At 36.0% G+C, this 16,159-nt stretch overlaps 1 protein-coding gene across 1 annotated transcript in view; it reads right to left on the reverse strand.

Annotated features, from left to right (window-relative positions):
- Positions 1-14,826, reverse strand: part of DDC (dopa decarboxylase (aromatic L-amino acid decarboxylase)) — a gene marked incomplete at its 5' end in the record, with an annotated part of 26,513 nt that extends 11,687 nt beyond the window's left edge. The window contains 6 exons of the mRNA XM_009702197.1: positions 1,268-1,366; positions 2,105-2,124; positions 5,932-6,008; positions 10,693-10,760; positions 12,594-12,688; positions 14,760-14,826. Coding sequence (XP_009700499.1) covers positions 1,268-1,366; positions 2,105-2,124; positions 5,932-6,008; positions 10,693-10,760; positions 12,594-12,688; positions 14,760-14,826 — 426 coding nt within the window. The remainder of the gene's footprint in view (positions 1-1,267; positions 1,367-2,104; positions 2,125-5,931; positions 6,009-10,692; positions 10,761-12,593; positions 12,689-14,759) is intronic.
- Between the last annotated feature and the right edge of the window lie 1,333 nt (positions 14,827-16,159).

Below are 16,159 nucleotides of genomic sequence, written 5' to 3' on the forward strand. Positions count from 1 at the left end.
GTTGAATGTAAATATTGACCCGTGGAAACCAGCCTGATAAAAGGCTGTGCAATTGATATGAGCCTTCCAACCCTCTGTTTTCCCAGTGAAAGATTTAGCCCTACCTAAAAACTTGGCATTATATGGAAATAATTGCAGTAGCCAGAAATCTAACCTGAGAGAGAATGCCACGAGAAACTGTAACAGTAGCCTAGTAAAGTGGTAACAAACCTTGTATCAATTTTTCATCAGAAGGAGATGTATCAGATGATTGCCACAAGGATGACAGAACATCAGGATTGCCACTGTTGTCAAAATTTATTTCTGAAAGCCTCATTAAGGATAAAAATCTAATTCTGATATTTGTAGAGTCAGTTGAAAATTATAGTGTGATAAAAATGAGAAGCAAAGAGGGTATCCTCCATCCCAGAACCTTTCCAAATTGAAAGAGCCTTCCTTATGCAGTGGTTTTACAACAGTGGAAAAAGCCTTTCTTAGAAATTAATCTGTTTAGTACTATGATAGAAATGAATGTGTGCCTGCAGGGAGTTTGGTATACTAGACCAGACCCTTAGCTAATGGATATTTTTGTAAATATTTAGAGCCAAGTCATGGATCTCCCCTCACTAGAAGCTTCCCTGAACTTCATAAAGATGAAAGGTATGCTTGAATTTGACTTTACTGATACAGAGGAAGTATATAATTTAGACTGGTGCCGGATGTGGGTTTTAGTGGTTAAAAACCCCTTCTTTTTACATCAAGAATTAATTTAGCACTTATTCATAACAATGTTAACAAACTGTAAATTATGCACATTCTTTTTTTTAAAAAAATATGTATTTTAAACAGGAAACAAAGAAGCAGCAGAGGTAGACATACCCAATAAGTTACTGTATCCCTTAATCATAATCTAAACATGCTATCAATGCATGTACATTAATAAAATAAAGAAGTAATGAATAAACATTTTTTTCTGCAATAAAACCATGGATATGCTCTGGCTTAATTTGAGAAGGAACTATGGTCCCATATTGTAGAAAATCCAAATTCCTAGACTTCTCTTCCCTAAAGATCAACACGAAATGGATGACAGTTTTGATCCTGTCATGATATGAAATTGTGACACTACATGGGGCAAACAAGCAGCACCCCTATTGAACTGAGCTGTCTGAAAGTTGTTGCCTGTGCTTTCTGATGTGTACAGAACTCATGGAAAGCAGATAGGTAGCCAGCTCATTTTCCCTTGCCATCCCACCACAGGTTACCCAAGAAAGCAAATTCTGGTCACCTTGCGGATGTGTTCCTGCAGTCCCCTGACCCCGTACATCCTCAGCACGAACCAGAGCTTCAGGGAGCGGAACCTCCTGCCCAGGGGGATTTGCCAGTGCTGCAAGCCAGGGAGAAGGGAGGGCACTCACGTTAGAAGTCACCGTTGCAGTGATACTGCAGAAACTGTACATTCTGCAAGGATTTTGAGGCATACCACATTGCCATATCCTACAGGCAGTTGCTAGAGGTGGGTCAAATAATAGTAGAAATTTCTATTCCTGGTTAATGCCATGCTGTGTCTGTTTTAATACTCAATATTTTTAATTAAAGTTTGAAAAGGAGGTTGGTGTCAGAATGGAAGGGTCACAAGGCAAATAAAATTTTCTTTATGCATCCTGAATTCTCCTCAAAGGCTTTAGAAAAATAAGTATCTTAGAAGCTCATCTACATTGGCTTGTTTACAGTTGTGGGGCTGGCATCTACAATGACAGGCCCATTTTCCATTTCAAAACAACAGTGTTTCTTTTGGTTAAAGAGTAAAACACATATGCATTTTTTTCAATTTATTATTCACTATGTTAAGGAAAAAAGATCTTTAGGACATTTCTTTCTACTGCCTAAACCTTGAGATATTGCACATGCAAGACAATTTCTGCCTTTAAATTTATTTTTTTTTTTCCCAAAAAATTGATTTTAAAGTTTCAGCTTGAGGAACGTTAAAAATTTAGCAAGCTGCTTCCTTCCTGGAAAGAAATATAAGGTTTTGAGGTTTATGAGAATAATGGAAAATCAAAGTCCTGAAAATATCAGTATATATGAGTAATAGTATTAGTTATTGCATTGATGCTCTACTTACCCGATAATCTGTTACAAGGCCTGGAAGTTAAAGAGAAAATGTTCACATTGCTTCATCACAACAGTCAAAGACTTCAATCATTCTAATGTTACTGAAAAAGCTGTATCTTAGCTATCCTTTATGTTTGCTACAAACTTCAGCATCATCAGTGTCAACAGGACCACTAAATATCTAGTAGAATACTTGGCAGCATGCTAAATGAAGGTGCTTGTAATAAGTTTCATTCCTCAGCTAGTCAGAATATACGACTAACAAATTAAACAGTTTACAGGTGAAGAAACACAATTTTCCTTTCTGTTATACTGCAGATACTGTGGAGATGATGGAGTAAATACTATGTATATTTTCTTCTTGTAAGGCAAAGAAGTAGTAAACAAAATGACTATTATTAATTTTGTTTCAAACAGTTTCAGAATTCCCAAACTCACTTCATCACTCATTCTCTGCTGTGAAATGTCATCACCTTTACGCTAGTGAACTGGTAACACTTTTTAAAATAATCCACTTCTAACTGCTTTTTATACTTGTGTTAATTCTTCAGCATGTCTAATAAGTGACTGGAAAATTTGACTCAGAATTGACCTCATCCTGCTTGGAGAACAGTATTCTGAATTTTTTTATGGCTTTTCATTTGATGTAGTGAAAGCCCCTTACAAACACAGATTGACCAAGCCACAAAGCAGTCCAGGGAGGCAAGTAGCGGGTGTTATTAGTTATCTTTTATATAAGCACACAGAGTCAAGATACATCTACCTTTTCTTTGAATCAAGTAATTAAACTGATTTCACAGTAAAGGAAACTGTAACATGAAACTGGATTACTTGCAGTAAGCCAGTGACAGAAATTAAACTGACGTAAAATATAAAGCACTTCTTTAGGAAAATGTGGAAGCATCTGCTTAGCTTTCTTATTCTGCTTTATTACTCTGCAGTGAAGTATAAGCTTCAGAGGAAAATATGTACTTAAATTCCATAGGAAAGTGCTGTCTAAGTGCTCCTAGAATTGTGAACAGCAAGGTACTATATAGAACTGTAGCTTCTGAATTTGACCAGTCTACGTCATGTACATAATTCTCAGCCTATATGTTTTCTAGGAGTTAAAAAAAAAAAAAAGATTGTGTTTCCTGTGTTACAAGCTCTCTTGCCAACATTCTCTCATCTATGCAGCCAAAACATAGAAAAAAATGTGGTCCTACCTCCCTGCAACATAGAGCACTTTGGTTCCTTAACCTGTTAATAGGTTATTTTCCAGATAAAAAAAAAAAAAAAAAAAAACAAAAAAAAAAAAACCACACCAACAATGATTAACCCGTTCTTGGACTTCAGAAAATTAACATGGTTGACTCAGCTCAGTAACAAGGTAATTTGATAACATTCATATTCTTCTGCATTGTAGCAGCCATTTTTGTTTGATAGCTGCAAGACTGGTAGTAAAGGGAGTAAAGCAACTGGTGATAAGATAAATAATCCTACGCTCCTGTAAGGGGCTATGTCTAATGATCCACAACAACGCCTTTCACAAGCTGTGAAGCAGAATGCAATCAATGCTTAGTCCTTGATTACAAGCCTTAGTCTTACATCTGTATTTAACCATGAGGAAGTGCATTGTGGGAGCATATGTGGTGTTCACAATAGAGTATAAAGCTGCATTCTTCTAACATTGCCATTAGGATTTGACCTATATCCTGGGTTGCCAGGCAAGCTAGTATAATCTTCCTGGTGTGATGATGCAGATCACATAAAATTATAATTAATGACAAAATAAAGACTTTCCCCTTGGGGGCACACATAATTGCCATATGGTTATTAAGAGCAATTGCTCACAGATAGAGATATTTTTCCGCTCATTTAAATTCTTGAGTGAGAGATGAGTGAATTCAAAAATGCTACTTCATTTGCCTTGTAAACTATGATGGGAATTCTCAGACATGAGACATACTCCGAAAATAAGACCCTCCATTAGACAAGTCATATTTCCAGCAGTGCTGACATCCCATGAATCACACAGGGATCAATAGGGACTGTAACAACCTAGCACCTTTGCAAATTTGACTATCTTTATTGAAGGCACAAGTGTGGATTGGATTTAACAGTTTAACTAGAGGCATTTGCATTTTAAAAATGTTGTCCAGCTCTTTGGAAAATTGATATCAAATGGGAATAGAGCATAGAAAAATTTAGCATCACTAGACTGCTAGTAATCAGCTGATCTCTTTGAAATCATTATGTCCAGATCGCATAACATGCTATCACAGCTTCTGAAGGCAAGACGAAGGCTGAACAACTTATTATCCAACTGGGGAGATAAAGTTTTCAGGTCAACTAGGTGGCCTTACTGAAAGCACCTAGTTTTAAGAAAGGTTTGATTTTCTTCTGGTGTTATTTAACCTGGGGAAGACCTAAGGTTCTTGTATCAGCACTGTCAGTTGTAAGAACATATTTTCATTTTAGTTAAGGTTGGATTTTTTTCTCCTGAAGAGAAATATTTTTCACGTATGTTAACTAAAAGCTAGTGACTTAAGCGTATTTGCTATAACTTGTATTTTTTTATTTAAAAGGGAAAAAAAACAGTATTTTTTTTTTCTTAACAATTCTAGCCTTTGGAGGGTGAACCTCAGCTCCAGAGTTACTGCATTTCCCTGTTTATTGCACTGTTCTATAGTTGCATTGCTTGGAAATGTAGAAAAGGAATAAAATGCAAAATTTCTGCCAGTTCAGGATTAAGGCACAGGAATCTATTTTTCCTACGGCTTTTTAGTGAATGGTGGAATTCTGGATGGTATGAATTTAAATGTCAATGAGTTCATAGCCATAACAGAGAGAATATAAAAGTACTCAGGATACAATTCTGAACACAGATCAGCACCAGCAATTCCAGGAAAAATAAGAGATAGAGTAAATGGTATGAACATCCACATGTGATTCACCTCCTTGAGAAAATTATGAGGGAACTTGCACCACATGTTGACACTGCACTGCTCTGATCTTCTTCACAATTAATCAGTTAATAACTGAATATGTAAAAATAGGCTTCAGGATGGCAAATGACACTCTGCAGTTGCTAGGTATGTGCAAGGAGCAGCACTAATCCATTAAGGAGCTTTGTTCAGGGCCTAAGATTTGTAAGTTCTTTGTGAGCATTTTGTGAAGAGCTTTCGTGAGCGTTTTGTACAAGATGGATAGCCTGCACTTACTGCCTTCTCTACAATCAATGTAAGAACATGAGAACAACAGGATAATGTCCCAGATAGATATCACTCAAAATAGAGCACAGATAGCAAACACAGCTCACCCCTTCTTTGCGGTTTCAGCGAGTGTTTTCTCCTGACATGGGGTTTTTAAAATTTGAATCAGAGCTTGCATGAATAGCCAAGAAGAAAGGTCACAGACTTTAGAAACTCTAAAAACAAATCAGATCTTGAAACCATTCTGGAGAAAGATATGCTGGAGAAGGCAGGTTAAGGAACTCAGTACCAAATAACATGTTTATCTGACTGCCAAAAGATCATTAAGAATTTCCTCACCACTCTTACAAAGAGTCATTAGTAAGTCTGGAGCTGGGGAAATCCCAATTCAAAAGTATTAATACAATGCTTTATAAAATGGCTTTCCCTCAATTGCTTTTTATACTAACTAAAATCTCACTAGACATGTGTTTGCACTTTAATAAGTTTAACTCCCTAAGGCACTCTGAAAATGGAAATAGGTTCCTAAACAACTTTCGTAGTTTTAAGAATGTCAGTTTTCATCTTAAGTCCTTTTTTTTCCCATTAAATATCAGTGTGGAAACAAAACAATAACAATAATCTCATTTAATTATAAAATTACCAGACTCCTGATGGTGATGCTGCAGGTAAAGAGGCTCTAATTTAAAGGCACCTGTTAAATCTGACCTTTTTTTCACCCTGTATAAAAAAGAAAGAAATCAAATTGAGAAATTTAAGAATTAAAATTTAAGGAATTAAATTTCCAGAAGAAGTGAAGACAAATTGAATGTGTTTAAACTGGCGTATTTCCTCAGCACAGCCTGTGCCATTTTCAGTGCTTTTTCACAGCCATATCAGTACTGTACTTACAAGTAGCTAAGTGTAAGGCTCAGCAAATGACTGCATGACTGCATATTTAAAAACAGACAAGAAACAGACACAGAGGATCTTTTTATGGTGGTAGACACTCACACCAGAATGTGAGACTAGCTGAAGCAATGTTAATGTTTGCAGTCAACAGAAGTTGCCATGAAATTACTGCAGTACAAAGCTGTGTGGGTGGAGCTGTGGCTTCCTAGACACCATGCACAGCCACGGTGGGGATTTGTGGATGCTGGCCACTGTCTCTCCGCGCTGTGGTGGTGGCAGCAGCCACCACTGGTAGGGACAAGCCAGCCAGTCCAGAGTCAGGCTTCCCTCTTGTACCACCCTGCCCTTGGCTGGATCCAATATACAATTCCTGACAGACATACTACAGCACAACGTCAAGCTGAGAAGCACACCTTACTTTTGCCAGCTAGTGGGTAGTGCGACTGGACTGAGGTTCAAAAGCCAAGGTGTCCCTGCTAGAGAGAACAAGCTATGTTTCACCAGGGGGTAATAAGATTTTCCTGGTTTATACTTCACTCTATGTCTAAGACTGACTCACCTCCACAAAATTTGGAGTTTTTAGAGGCAGAAGAAGAAGAAATCATGAATCAAAAAGGGAAAGACTGCTACATCACTATATTAGGCCTATAAATATATTACAAAGTAAGCAACAATTATGTCAACACTGGGACACTCTAAATTACAAAAGTCCAAACATTTTATTATTTTCTGTGCATCAATTTTTTTCTGGTTTTAATGTTATAGTGTAAAACTGTAAATTTCTAAGTAAAAATCTAATTTCCAGTGCTTTAGTGTGTATGTATAAATGTACAGGCCAGTATGTACTCCCACTCTCATCCACACCTAGACTGTGCTCATAAAACATCTTATTCAAACAAACCAAAAAGCTTCCTCTCACTAATGGTCAGGAAAGTACCAAGGTTAATGGTTAAGTATTTGCCTTCAGGTATGGAAAGTACATAGCTGAAGATAAGTAAGCATATGCACATGAAAAATAGTGAAAGATATTCAGAATACTCAGAATGCTTTCAGTAAAAACAATTAATAACCTATTTGTGTGCTGGAAATGTCCTGTGGATAGAAGGAAGAAACTATTAACTGAAAGCAGGTTTAATTAGGGTAAAAATTTTTAACAAACCCTAAGTTGTTCTACTGTAGTTTATTTGATATGTTTGACTACTTTGATATATTCATGTTTCAGTAGCTCATTCTGTATGCAACTAACCCAAGTTACAAGCAATATCATTAGTTGTCGTGCGAGAGCTTAATTTCTTCTCCTGTAATATGCTGTGCTAAACAATGGAAGAGATAACTATTCTGCAGGAACATCTAGCTTACAAGATATAAAAATGCCGTCATCTTGTATTTCATTGATGATGCTACTGCTTTTTTAAAAGATGGTGCCTGTTCCATCTGGGGACTTCACAGGTCTTACTCTGGCAACCATGAAAAACTATCTAAAAGGATTACTAAAATAAATCCAAAGCCTGGACATCAATGTATATGACCAGTTGACCTGCACCTCTATACACCATATCTAGGTTTCAATCCAGGTCTTTAAACTTCTTTGCATTAAGTGCTTGTGTGGTCTGGTAATGGACAGAAGCGGTGTTCTTAACTTTCTTTGCAAATGCCCCTGGTTGACTGAAGGATCGTGAATATATATTTCAAAAATGTCATTGATAAACTAGAATTTTTTTAAGGCTTGATGCTATGCTAATAGACCTACTAAGATCTAGCTTGAGTGGCATAGATTCACATATTAAGTACTCATAATACAAAATGCACAACAAAAGTCCTGGTGAATAAAGTAGTGAAAATCTGTGAAAAGTTACTTTCTTGGATTGCATATCTGCAGCTTTTAACAGTCTCACTCTATTCTGTCCATTTTAAATGACAGATACAATAACCAAGAAGGTGACTTCATGTTATAAGCCAACAGGAAAATTTCACTTCCATCTACAGATAAGCATTTCCTGTAAGCACTTTCCTTCCAAATACTAAAACAACCTTCCCAATCAAAAGTTAACACTTAAACCCCAAAAACAGAAATAGAAAAGCAAAAATGCTAAGATTTTGCAAGATTATTTTCACTCTCTCTGAAAGAAGACACTTCTTCCTATTTTATAATATTCCAGAGTACCAATTAAACAAATCAGGTAAAACTGACTGGTAGTTCCAAGGTAAAGTGTCTAAAGGACCCTAACATTTGAATATGGAAAATATACCCCTCTTGGAGTGGCTATATTAAATTCCTTTTATAGGAAATTGACTGCTTTTTTCTGTACATCGAGAAGTCTGAGAATGTTTTACAAAAGTTTAGAATGAAATTGCCTCCAAATCCCAAATGACATCAGTGCTACATATTGCACTAAGTAGTTAAATAATTACATTACAGATCTAATGGCTAGATTATCTTAATCAACTTGCAGGGAAAAGAAATGGGAGTGTTTATCGGGGAAAGTGCTGAGGAGCCCGAGTGATTTAGATGCCTGTCCGTCAATGGAAATCAGGCTAATTTGATTCTGAAATGGTGTTCACTGTTTATTGAACTCTTTCCATATTATTACAATACCATGCTTAATACTTCCCATGGATCCTAAGAGGACTATGTATCCTTCACAATTACTTTTTCTCACCAGGTTCCTTCATCCTTTATTATTACATTTCACCTTTTCAGGCAGGGTTACAGTTGAAGAGAGGTGAATTCTGGACATGGGCCTTAGAAGTAGTTGGACGATGGGTTTGGCTTCAAGTCAGAAAGTTTAACTTTAAATGTATACTTCATTCTTTATTACATGAATAACACCTATACATAAATGCCTTGCTGGAATGAAGCCTGAATGGCTATAGTTGTGAAGATTTCACTTTGAGTAAGGAGACATGTTGCAAGGTCTCTTGAGATTCCTTGAAATGGAATCTTCCTACCTACGACAACAAGCATTTTGTGCAATGGCTTATCCAAAAAAAGCAAGAAACAAAATGGAGAAAAATACTTCCCAAAGTCTAAAGTCTAGCCTTTGCTAGGAAGAAGCTAAAATCACCTGAGATAGGAACATAAACTGACAGACAGTGTGATTGTATATACCTTGTTTTCCTGGAAAGCCAAGTAAAACACTTTTAACATAGTTCCACAGGGTTTTTGGGGAAAGCAGAATTAATGAGAAATTAAACTGGTAGGGACTAGACTCTGGCCTCCAATCGTCCTACAAACATTAAAGAGAATGATGGTGTATTGTGTCATTTCTGAGTGGCTGCTTTGTTAACAATGTCTTTGAGTGATGAGAAAAAGATGGGAGAAACTAGCAAAGGAGTTTCATTGTCTTCCTATTTCCATACATTCAGAGAGACAGCTAGTTATTGAGGTACTTATAAACTGGAGTCCTGGGTTAATCACTGCCACTACTGGATGAATCAGGATCAAAATGTAAGCCATTTACTCTAAGGAAAAGAAGAAAAAAACCCATAATATCTTGGAATATTTGAAGTGCCTACGTCAGGAAAACTACTGAAGTAAAAAATGTAATATATGGTCCAAATAATCTACATATTTGTGGAAAAGTCAGCTTTGCTGAGGATATTAAAAGAGCTAAAGGTTAACCAAAGGCAACTGAGTGATCGCTGTCTCACATTTATTCCTCTTTTAAATAAGGTGACCCTTTTCTGGATGATGTTTTAGAGTCTTCTTTTTAACATTCAGGTTTTCCTTCTTTTTTTCATTTTGTTCTATTCTAATGGAAATGAATGTTTTCATTTATTTTGATAAATAGCCTGCATTTACTCAATAGCTGTTTTGCTAATAATTATCATTAGCCATGATGCTGGTAGACACTAGGTTCTGGAGATTCCAGTTTGGGACACAACAGGATCACCACTTATGGAATGTTTTTATTACTGCTATTATTACTGCTATGATACTTTGCTTTGTTTCAAAGTATGTCTATGGGTTTCTACTTTGGCATCTTTTTATATCAAAATGTTGTCTCTGCTGTCATCTGGGGAAATTGAAAATCAGAACAAAATTGCATAAGAAGTTCTTTTTGAAATCAGCTGCTTTTCATCAGCTAAATCCCAAGCATTTTTAGAAAGGCTTTTGAAAGAATCAAGGCTCAAACAAAAAGAAATTTTATGGAAAAGAAGAAATAGCTCTCTTTAGCATGCTGTTCATTGCGTTAACATCCTTACATGAAGTTTTTTTATTTATGTTTTAAACAGTCTCAAAATGGAGCAAGTAGGAATCTGCAGACTTTTCAGGATTTTTCTGTCTCTCTGGAACATAATACAGAGCTCAAGCCTATTTCTAAATTTTGCTTTTTTGAAACTTGGATTAAATGAAAGAGTGAATTTTGTAAATAATTTACAAGAGTTAAAGCTATCCAGAACTCCTCGTTTCAATAGAGAAATGTAAATAAATGTCTACTGCTAGAAAGGCAGACTAATTTAATATGTGATTTTTCTCTCTTGTAATGTTTCCTTTTACTGTAATACTTACCACATAGCAGAGCAGTCAAAATTCACTAGGAGCCATTTGTGAGGATTAAAGTTAAATGAATCTGCAAACTGAGAATGGATAAATAAAATACAGAATTATGAAAGAGAAAAGGATCCATGTGCTAATGATACAGCTTTGTCAAATTGTCTGAGTACACCTTAACTATGAATGAATTCCTGAATTGAGTCTTTATAGATAATGTTCATGCTGATGTCACCTTACTTAATAACTATTGTAGTTAAATCTTAATTTATTTTGGGGATGGAATTCAGGTTAGGTGTGCAGCTAGGCTATTGTTATTATCAATATTTTGAGCATTTGCTAACAATTATACTTTTTAGATACATATGTTATGGAAAAGTATATACCTCAGTGTAAACCAAAAAAAAAATCTGCATACTCAGGAACATCCACTGTGTGCATTTCCCAATTTCCAATATCAATTCACTAAGCTTTCTGTTTCTAAGAATGTTAAACATATACACACAATATTCCTATAGAGAGACGTACAATATATTTAGTTTAGAATCTGCATATCACATTCATTCATAAAATTACAACTGGCCAGGAAATTACTTTTTTTTTACTGCCAGGGTATTTTTTTTTTAGTAGAAGTCATTTTTTCATCTAAGTCAAAAGAAAAAACAACACAGAATAAGCACTCACAATACATATTTATATAAATCATATAACAGGCCCATTTTACTTGACATATGTTTAGGCGTGGCATCAGAGGAAACCCAGATAGGTAAGACAGACATCATGTGGGAAAGGCTTCATCCATGTTTTGTGTTTTAACAAAGGCAGAAGCCATCAGCCTTAAAAAAGAGAGATGGGGGACCTGGCAGCATCAGGGTCTGACTACCCCATATAGCACTTTTCTGTTCTCATTTGCTTGTCATAACCTTCCCTGTCACTTGTAAACAATTAATGATTGCTCTCATAAAAGATTGTCTGTCTGTCTGTCTATCTATACATCTATCTAGCTATCTCCCTGTACTATGTAAGGCAGGAAACCTATTCATGGTTGTTAAATATTTACCCTACGACAAATGCTGGCCCAGACAAGGGATGCTGTTTCATTTCCTTTAGGAATCAATAACAATAATTTAAAAAATATTCCCCCACAGGAAATTACAACAAGCTTCATATGCTGATAAAAAAGAGACAGAAAGAAATGCTTTATTTGTGAGGGGGTTTTCCCTCCTCTTCTTCATTAGTCACTACCTATCAGTGCTGTATTTAAACTTCTGGCTTTACCAAACAGTAATATTTTCTCCACTGACGTGGTAGACAAGGACTTATCTGACTGTCTGAGGGGAGCAGCAGGAAATTGAAGTATTCTTATCTAAGCAACTGAATGGCAAGTAGCTCAGTGAGGGGTTGAAAAAGGAACAGGAGTGCTGTTGGGGGAATATTTCATTTAGCTCTCTTGGTTATTAAACCCTGTCTGTTTGAGATACAGCTACTGGCTGTATCCTATATGACTTTCAGGATGTAAGCAAAAAAACAGACATAATGAGCTCATTAATTTGTTGAGCTTCTTTGTTTTTCTTTTCTTTTTTGTGTAATGTAGAATCAGGGTGTTATAAACATGCCTTTTTGGATATTCAGGAAAAAAATCCTATTTTCTATTTTGTAAGACATTTTGTTGATTCACTACTACTCTGAATGACAAACTTTTACATACTGTGGTAACTTGCACACTCCCAGAATAAATCAGTAAAATTATATAAACATAAGCAATGTAAAAGGATATACAGGGATTTGTAGTGCAAACTGAAGTGCAGCATACTCAGATATGCTAGAAGAGCCCTTAACATTGAATGCATAAGAAATATACAAATTCTGTGGAAAAGCAAGGTTTTAGCAGGCTGTCAGAGAAGAAATACTTCATTCACCTCCACTCCATTTAAAAGATGCCTGAATTCAGGGCAGATGAATGCACTCCCAGCATAGGCTGCATCAATATGCATCCAGATATTTTCCTTATTACCTAAAAAAAAAAGAAAGTAATTGAAGGGGAAATAAATCAAACAGCAGACTAAAAAGCCCTATTAATTTGCATGAAACCAAGTGCCTAAGAGATTTTTCTTTGATGTTATTATTTTCCCAATTTAAAATTAAATTAAGAGATTAAATGCTTCTACCACCTGGGTTTTCAGTAATACATATAGATATATACATAACATATTCTTCTTCCTCCCCACGTCTACGGGAACAGAGTTCTTACATGTCTAGGTTTATCTTATTATTATTAAGCAACATAAAACATTACATGATTTTAAGAACATTATAAAATATACCTTAAAAAGATGAATCTATAGATGTACTTATAATTTCTATGGTATTAAACTATCTACTTTAGCAAGAGGAGCTAGAGTTTCAGCTGTGCTTCCCACTTCTAACTCATGAATCTCAAACGCACGTTTCTAAACAGTATTTTTTACATATTGATATATGTGCATGCGCACGCTTTAGAACTATGTGCAGCAAACTTTATCTCAAGGACTGAGACACTTACGCAAGAGCAAGCATTGAAAGGTTAAGAAAGTGCTAGTTTTGATTAGTCACCGAATGGTTTCTGCCGAAATATTTTAGCATATGAGCCTCTTATATTCTCTGTAATTTAGTATTCACGCCCTGCTATAGATCACCTGTATTAATGCACATGGTAACAATTCTGGTCTATGAGTTGATGACTGAACCCCACATAACATCTTTACACTGGTCACCAAATAATTCTGATGGTTATTTCCACATACAGAGGTATATCCATTCAGATCTGCAACTGGGCACCAAGTTCGTGCTGGAATTTGCATTCTTGCAAACTACATTTTCTTTTTGCATAAATGTCTGGAAAAAGCTAATAAAATATTATTCATAACATTCACAACTTAGGTTTATTTGAAAATATGTTCAAAGTTCAACTGATTATTTATTTTTAAATACACTTGGTTTGAACCACTGCCCTTATTTCATGGGACTACTGCTAGCATGAGACTTATGATTTGAGTAGTGCACAATCCTGCTGGTTTCCGCTGCACAAATAGGAAATCATTGAGAGCAACTGGTGAAACACACATTATTAGTTGTGATACCTAAAAGTATTGGTGTCACTATTTTATTAGGTCAGGCTTATCGGTATAACCTGAACAGCAAAATAATCTCTAGCTGCTAAGCAGACTACTAGAAACCTTTTTAGAAAGGAGGGTTGGGAGAAACTGAGTCTCTGGGGCTTGTGCTGAAGGGCAGGAAACCTCACAGAGCAAGTCACCACCACATAAACGCCAAATATTTTAAGCCCCACCTGAATAAATTAACAGAACATCAAATCTAGCTGTGTTACTATGAGGCTGCTTGCAATTGCATATAGATGTAAGTTTCCATTCTAAATGTACACTTGAATAGATGCGGTGCACTTCTGTTGCATTTTCATCAGCCAGCAAGTGTGCACTTTTGACCAAGTCTTGCTGCAGATCAAAGTTTGACACAACAGACCATAACACAGAAATACTTACGAAGAGTCCATGACTCAGTCACTGTATTAAACACCCTGACACTTGTCCTGTTTTCTTGCAAGAGGAAGGAAATCGGGGAAGGGAGAGGAAGGATTAAGGAGAATAGGTGTGGATTTTTTGTGCATATTTCCCTGCTTTTTATAGTCGTTAGAACCAGATAGAAACAAAGCACTTGGTGCAGAGGAGAATTAGAGTTCAGCTTTTCCCTGATCTTCACCATTGCTCTAGATGCGCTTGTGGGTAGAAGGGCTTGAAGAAAAATGTTACAAACTGAAGCACTTACTGTAATTTTTAACTGACAGTGTTCAAAAATATACCCCCACCAAAAAAAAACCCACCTTGAGGCAACGTGTTCTATACTCTTTAACAGTTTGAGAATTCAAGCTTGCTGCTTGACCTAGTATTAGAAAGAAAATTGTAACTGAAGGTCTCACTTATAAGTCGCCTTATTGAATTTGGACACTGACGCTGCACAATGCCCTGGAAATGACTCAGCATGGCTTAAACTGGTATCTGCAATTTTAGAAAGTAGCAGCAAAGACTTACAAACAGGACCCAGTTCTAACAGTTTGTCAAAGGAGCAGCAAGGTGTGGTTCCAAGTGTTGCACAGAACTGCAGAGCCAAAAAAAAAACAAAGGCAAAAAAGTTCAGTGTTACAGCAAAGAAAATTATCAAATGAAAAAACCTGTCTGCAAAGGCAACAATAAACAGAGAGAATAGATGACATAGGGCAAAATAAATTTATTTTAGCGAATACTTATCCTTCAGTGGAACTTTTGAGAATCTAATTTTTTTTTTCAAAGCTCCCATAAGCATCTGTTGAGACAGATGCAAAAAAAAAAAAATCGAACATTAATATAAAATTGACAAATAAATAATGTAATATAGTCACAGTATTATATTAATGCTATATTTTATGTATTTTCTATGTGTTCCACATGCTTATAATGTGGCCCAATACTAACCTCACATACACAATTATCATCAAAATTATTTGCAGTTTATGGTATATAAGCAAGCTCTGAACTTGAGCAACTTAAAGGTGCTGGAATTCCTGTTGACAGAATGGATCATAAAACGTTACTGCCTGAATTAAAGAGCCGCAGCTCTATAACAGAGACTTGCAACTGATTTGTGCTCAATGGATCTGCAGCCTGGGACCTGTTCACTAGTACCATATGTTCACTATTAAGTTTGCAAGATTTTTTTCCCAGAAAATTTTTTTCTTCAAAATTCATCCTAAAATACTGGAACCATTCTTCCTTCATTCTGCTAATGTCTCATTTAATGTATCCTGCTGCATGATCAGTGGGCCAAAAGCAGAGGCAACCTAAATGCTGAAGTTTCACAGTAGAAAGAGAATATAACTAGGTGAAAACCAGCTACGGTAGTTTACTGGAAATATGGAGGTAGAATTATAACCCCAAAACCCAGCTACTAAGTACATAAAAACTGACATTATTTTATTTTTCATTGCTACACTTATGTTTTAAACACCTTGTCTCATTTTTGTACACATTGATAAAGGCTGGGTCTGGTTTTTGCCTTGTACTGGATTTTTATATAATAAAAGACACTTCACAGTTTAAAAGGCAAATAAAGTATGTTGGGTTTTAGTTAGAGTATTGAAGTACAAAGGAATTAGATCATTTATCCAAGGTCATATACAAACTATAGTACAGCCAGGAGATGACTATAAATAAGTAAAATATAGAATTTTTGGGTTTTTAGTTTCGTACTTCTGGTTACTTTTTCTGCCAAGTACACTGTCAATCCACTATCTTTTGCTTTCACTGTTTTTCCCTATCTATCTGCAACTAGCCACATTTTCTGGTGTGTGTATGTGTGTGCACGTCCCTCAGTGAATTCGTGACAACACCTCTAAGAAGACAAAGGAACAGCTAGATCATACTTGTCCATTGTCACCGTTTAAGGCTGGGCCGGC

Source organism: Cariama cristata, unplaced genomic scaffold, assembly GCF_000690535.1.
Source record: "Cariama cristata isolate BGI_N322 unplaced genomic scaffold, ASM69053v1 scaffold29466, whole genome shotgun sequence".
Taxonomy (NCBI): Eukaryota; Metazoa; Chordata; class Aves; order Cariamiformes; family Cariamidae; genus Cariama; species Cariama cristata.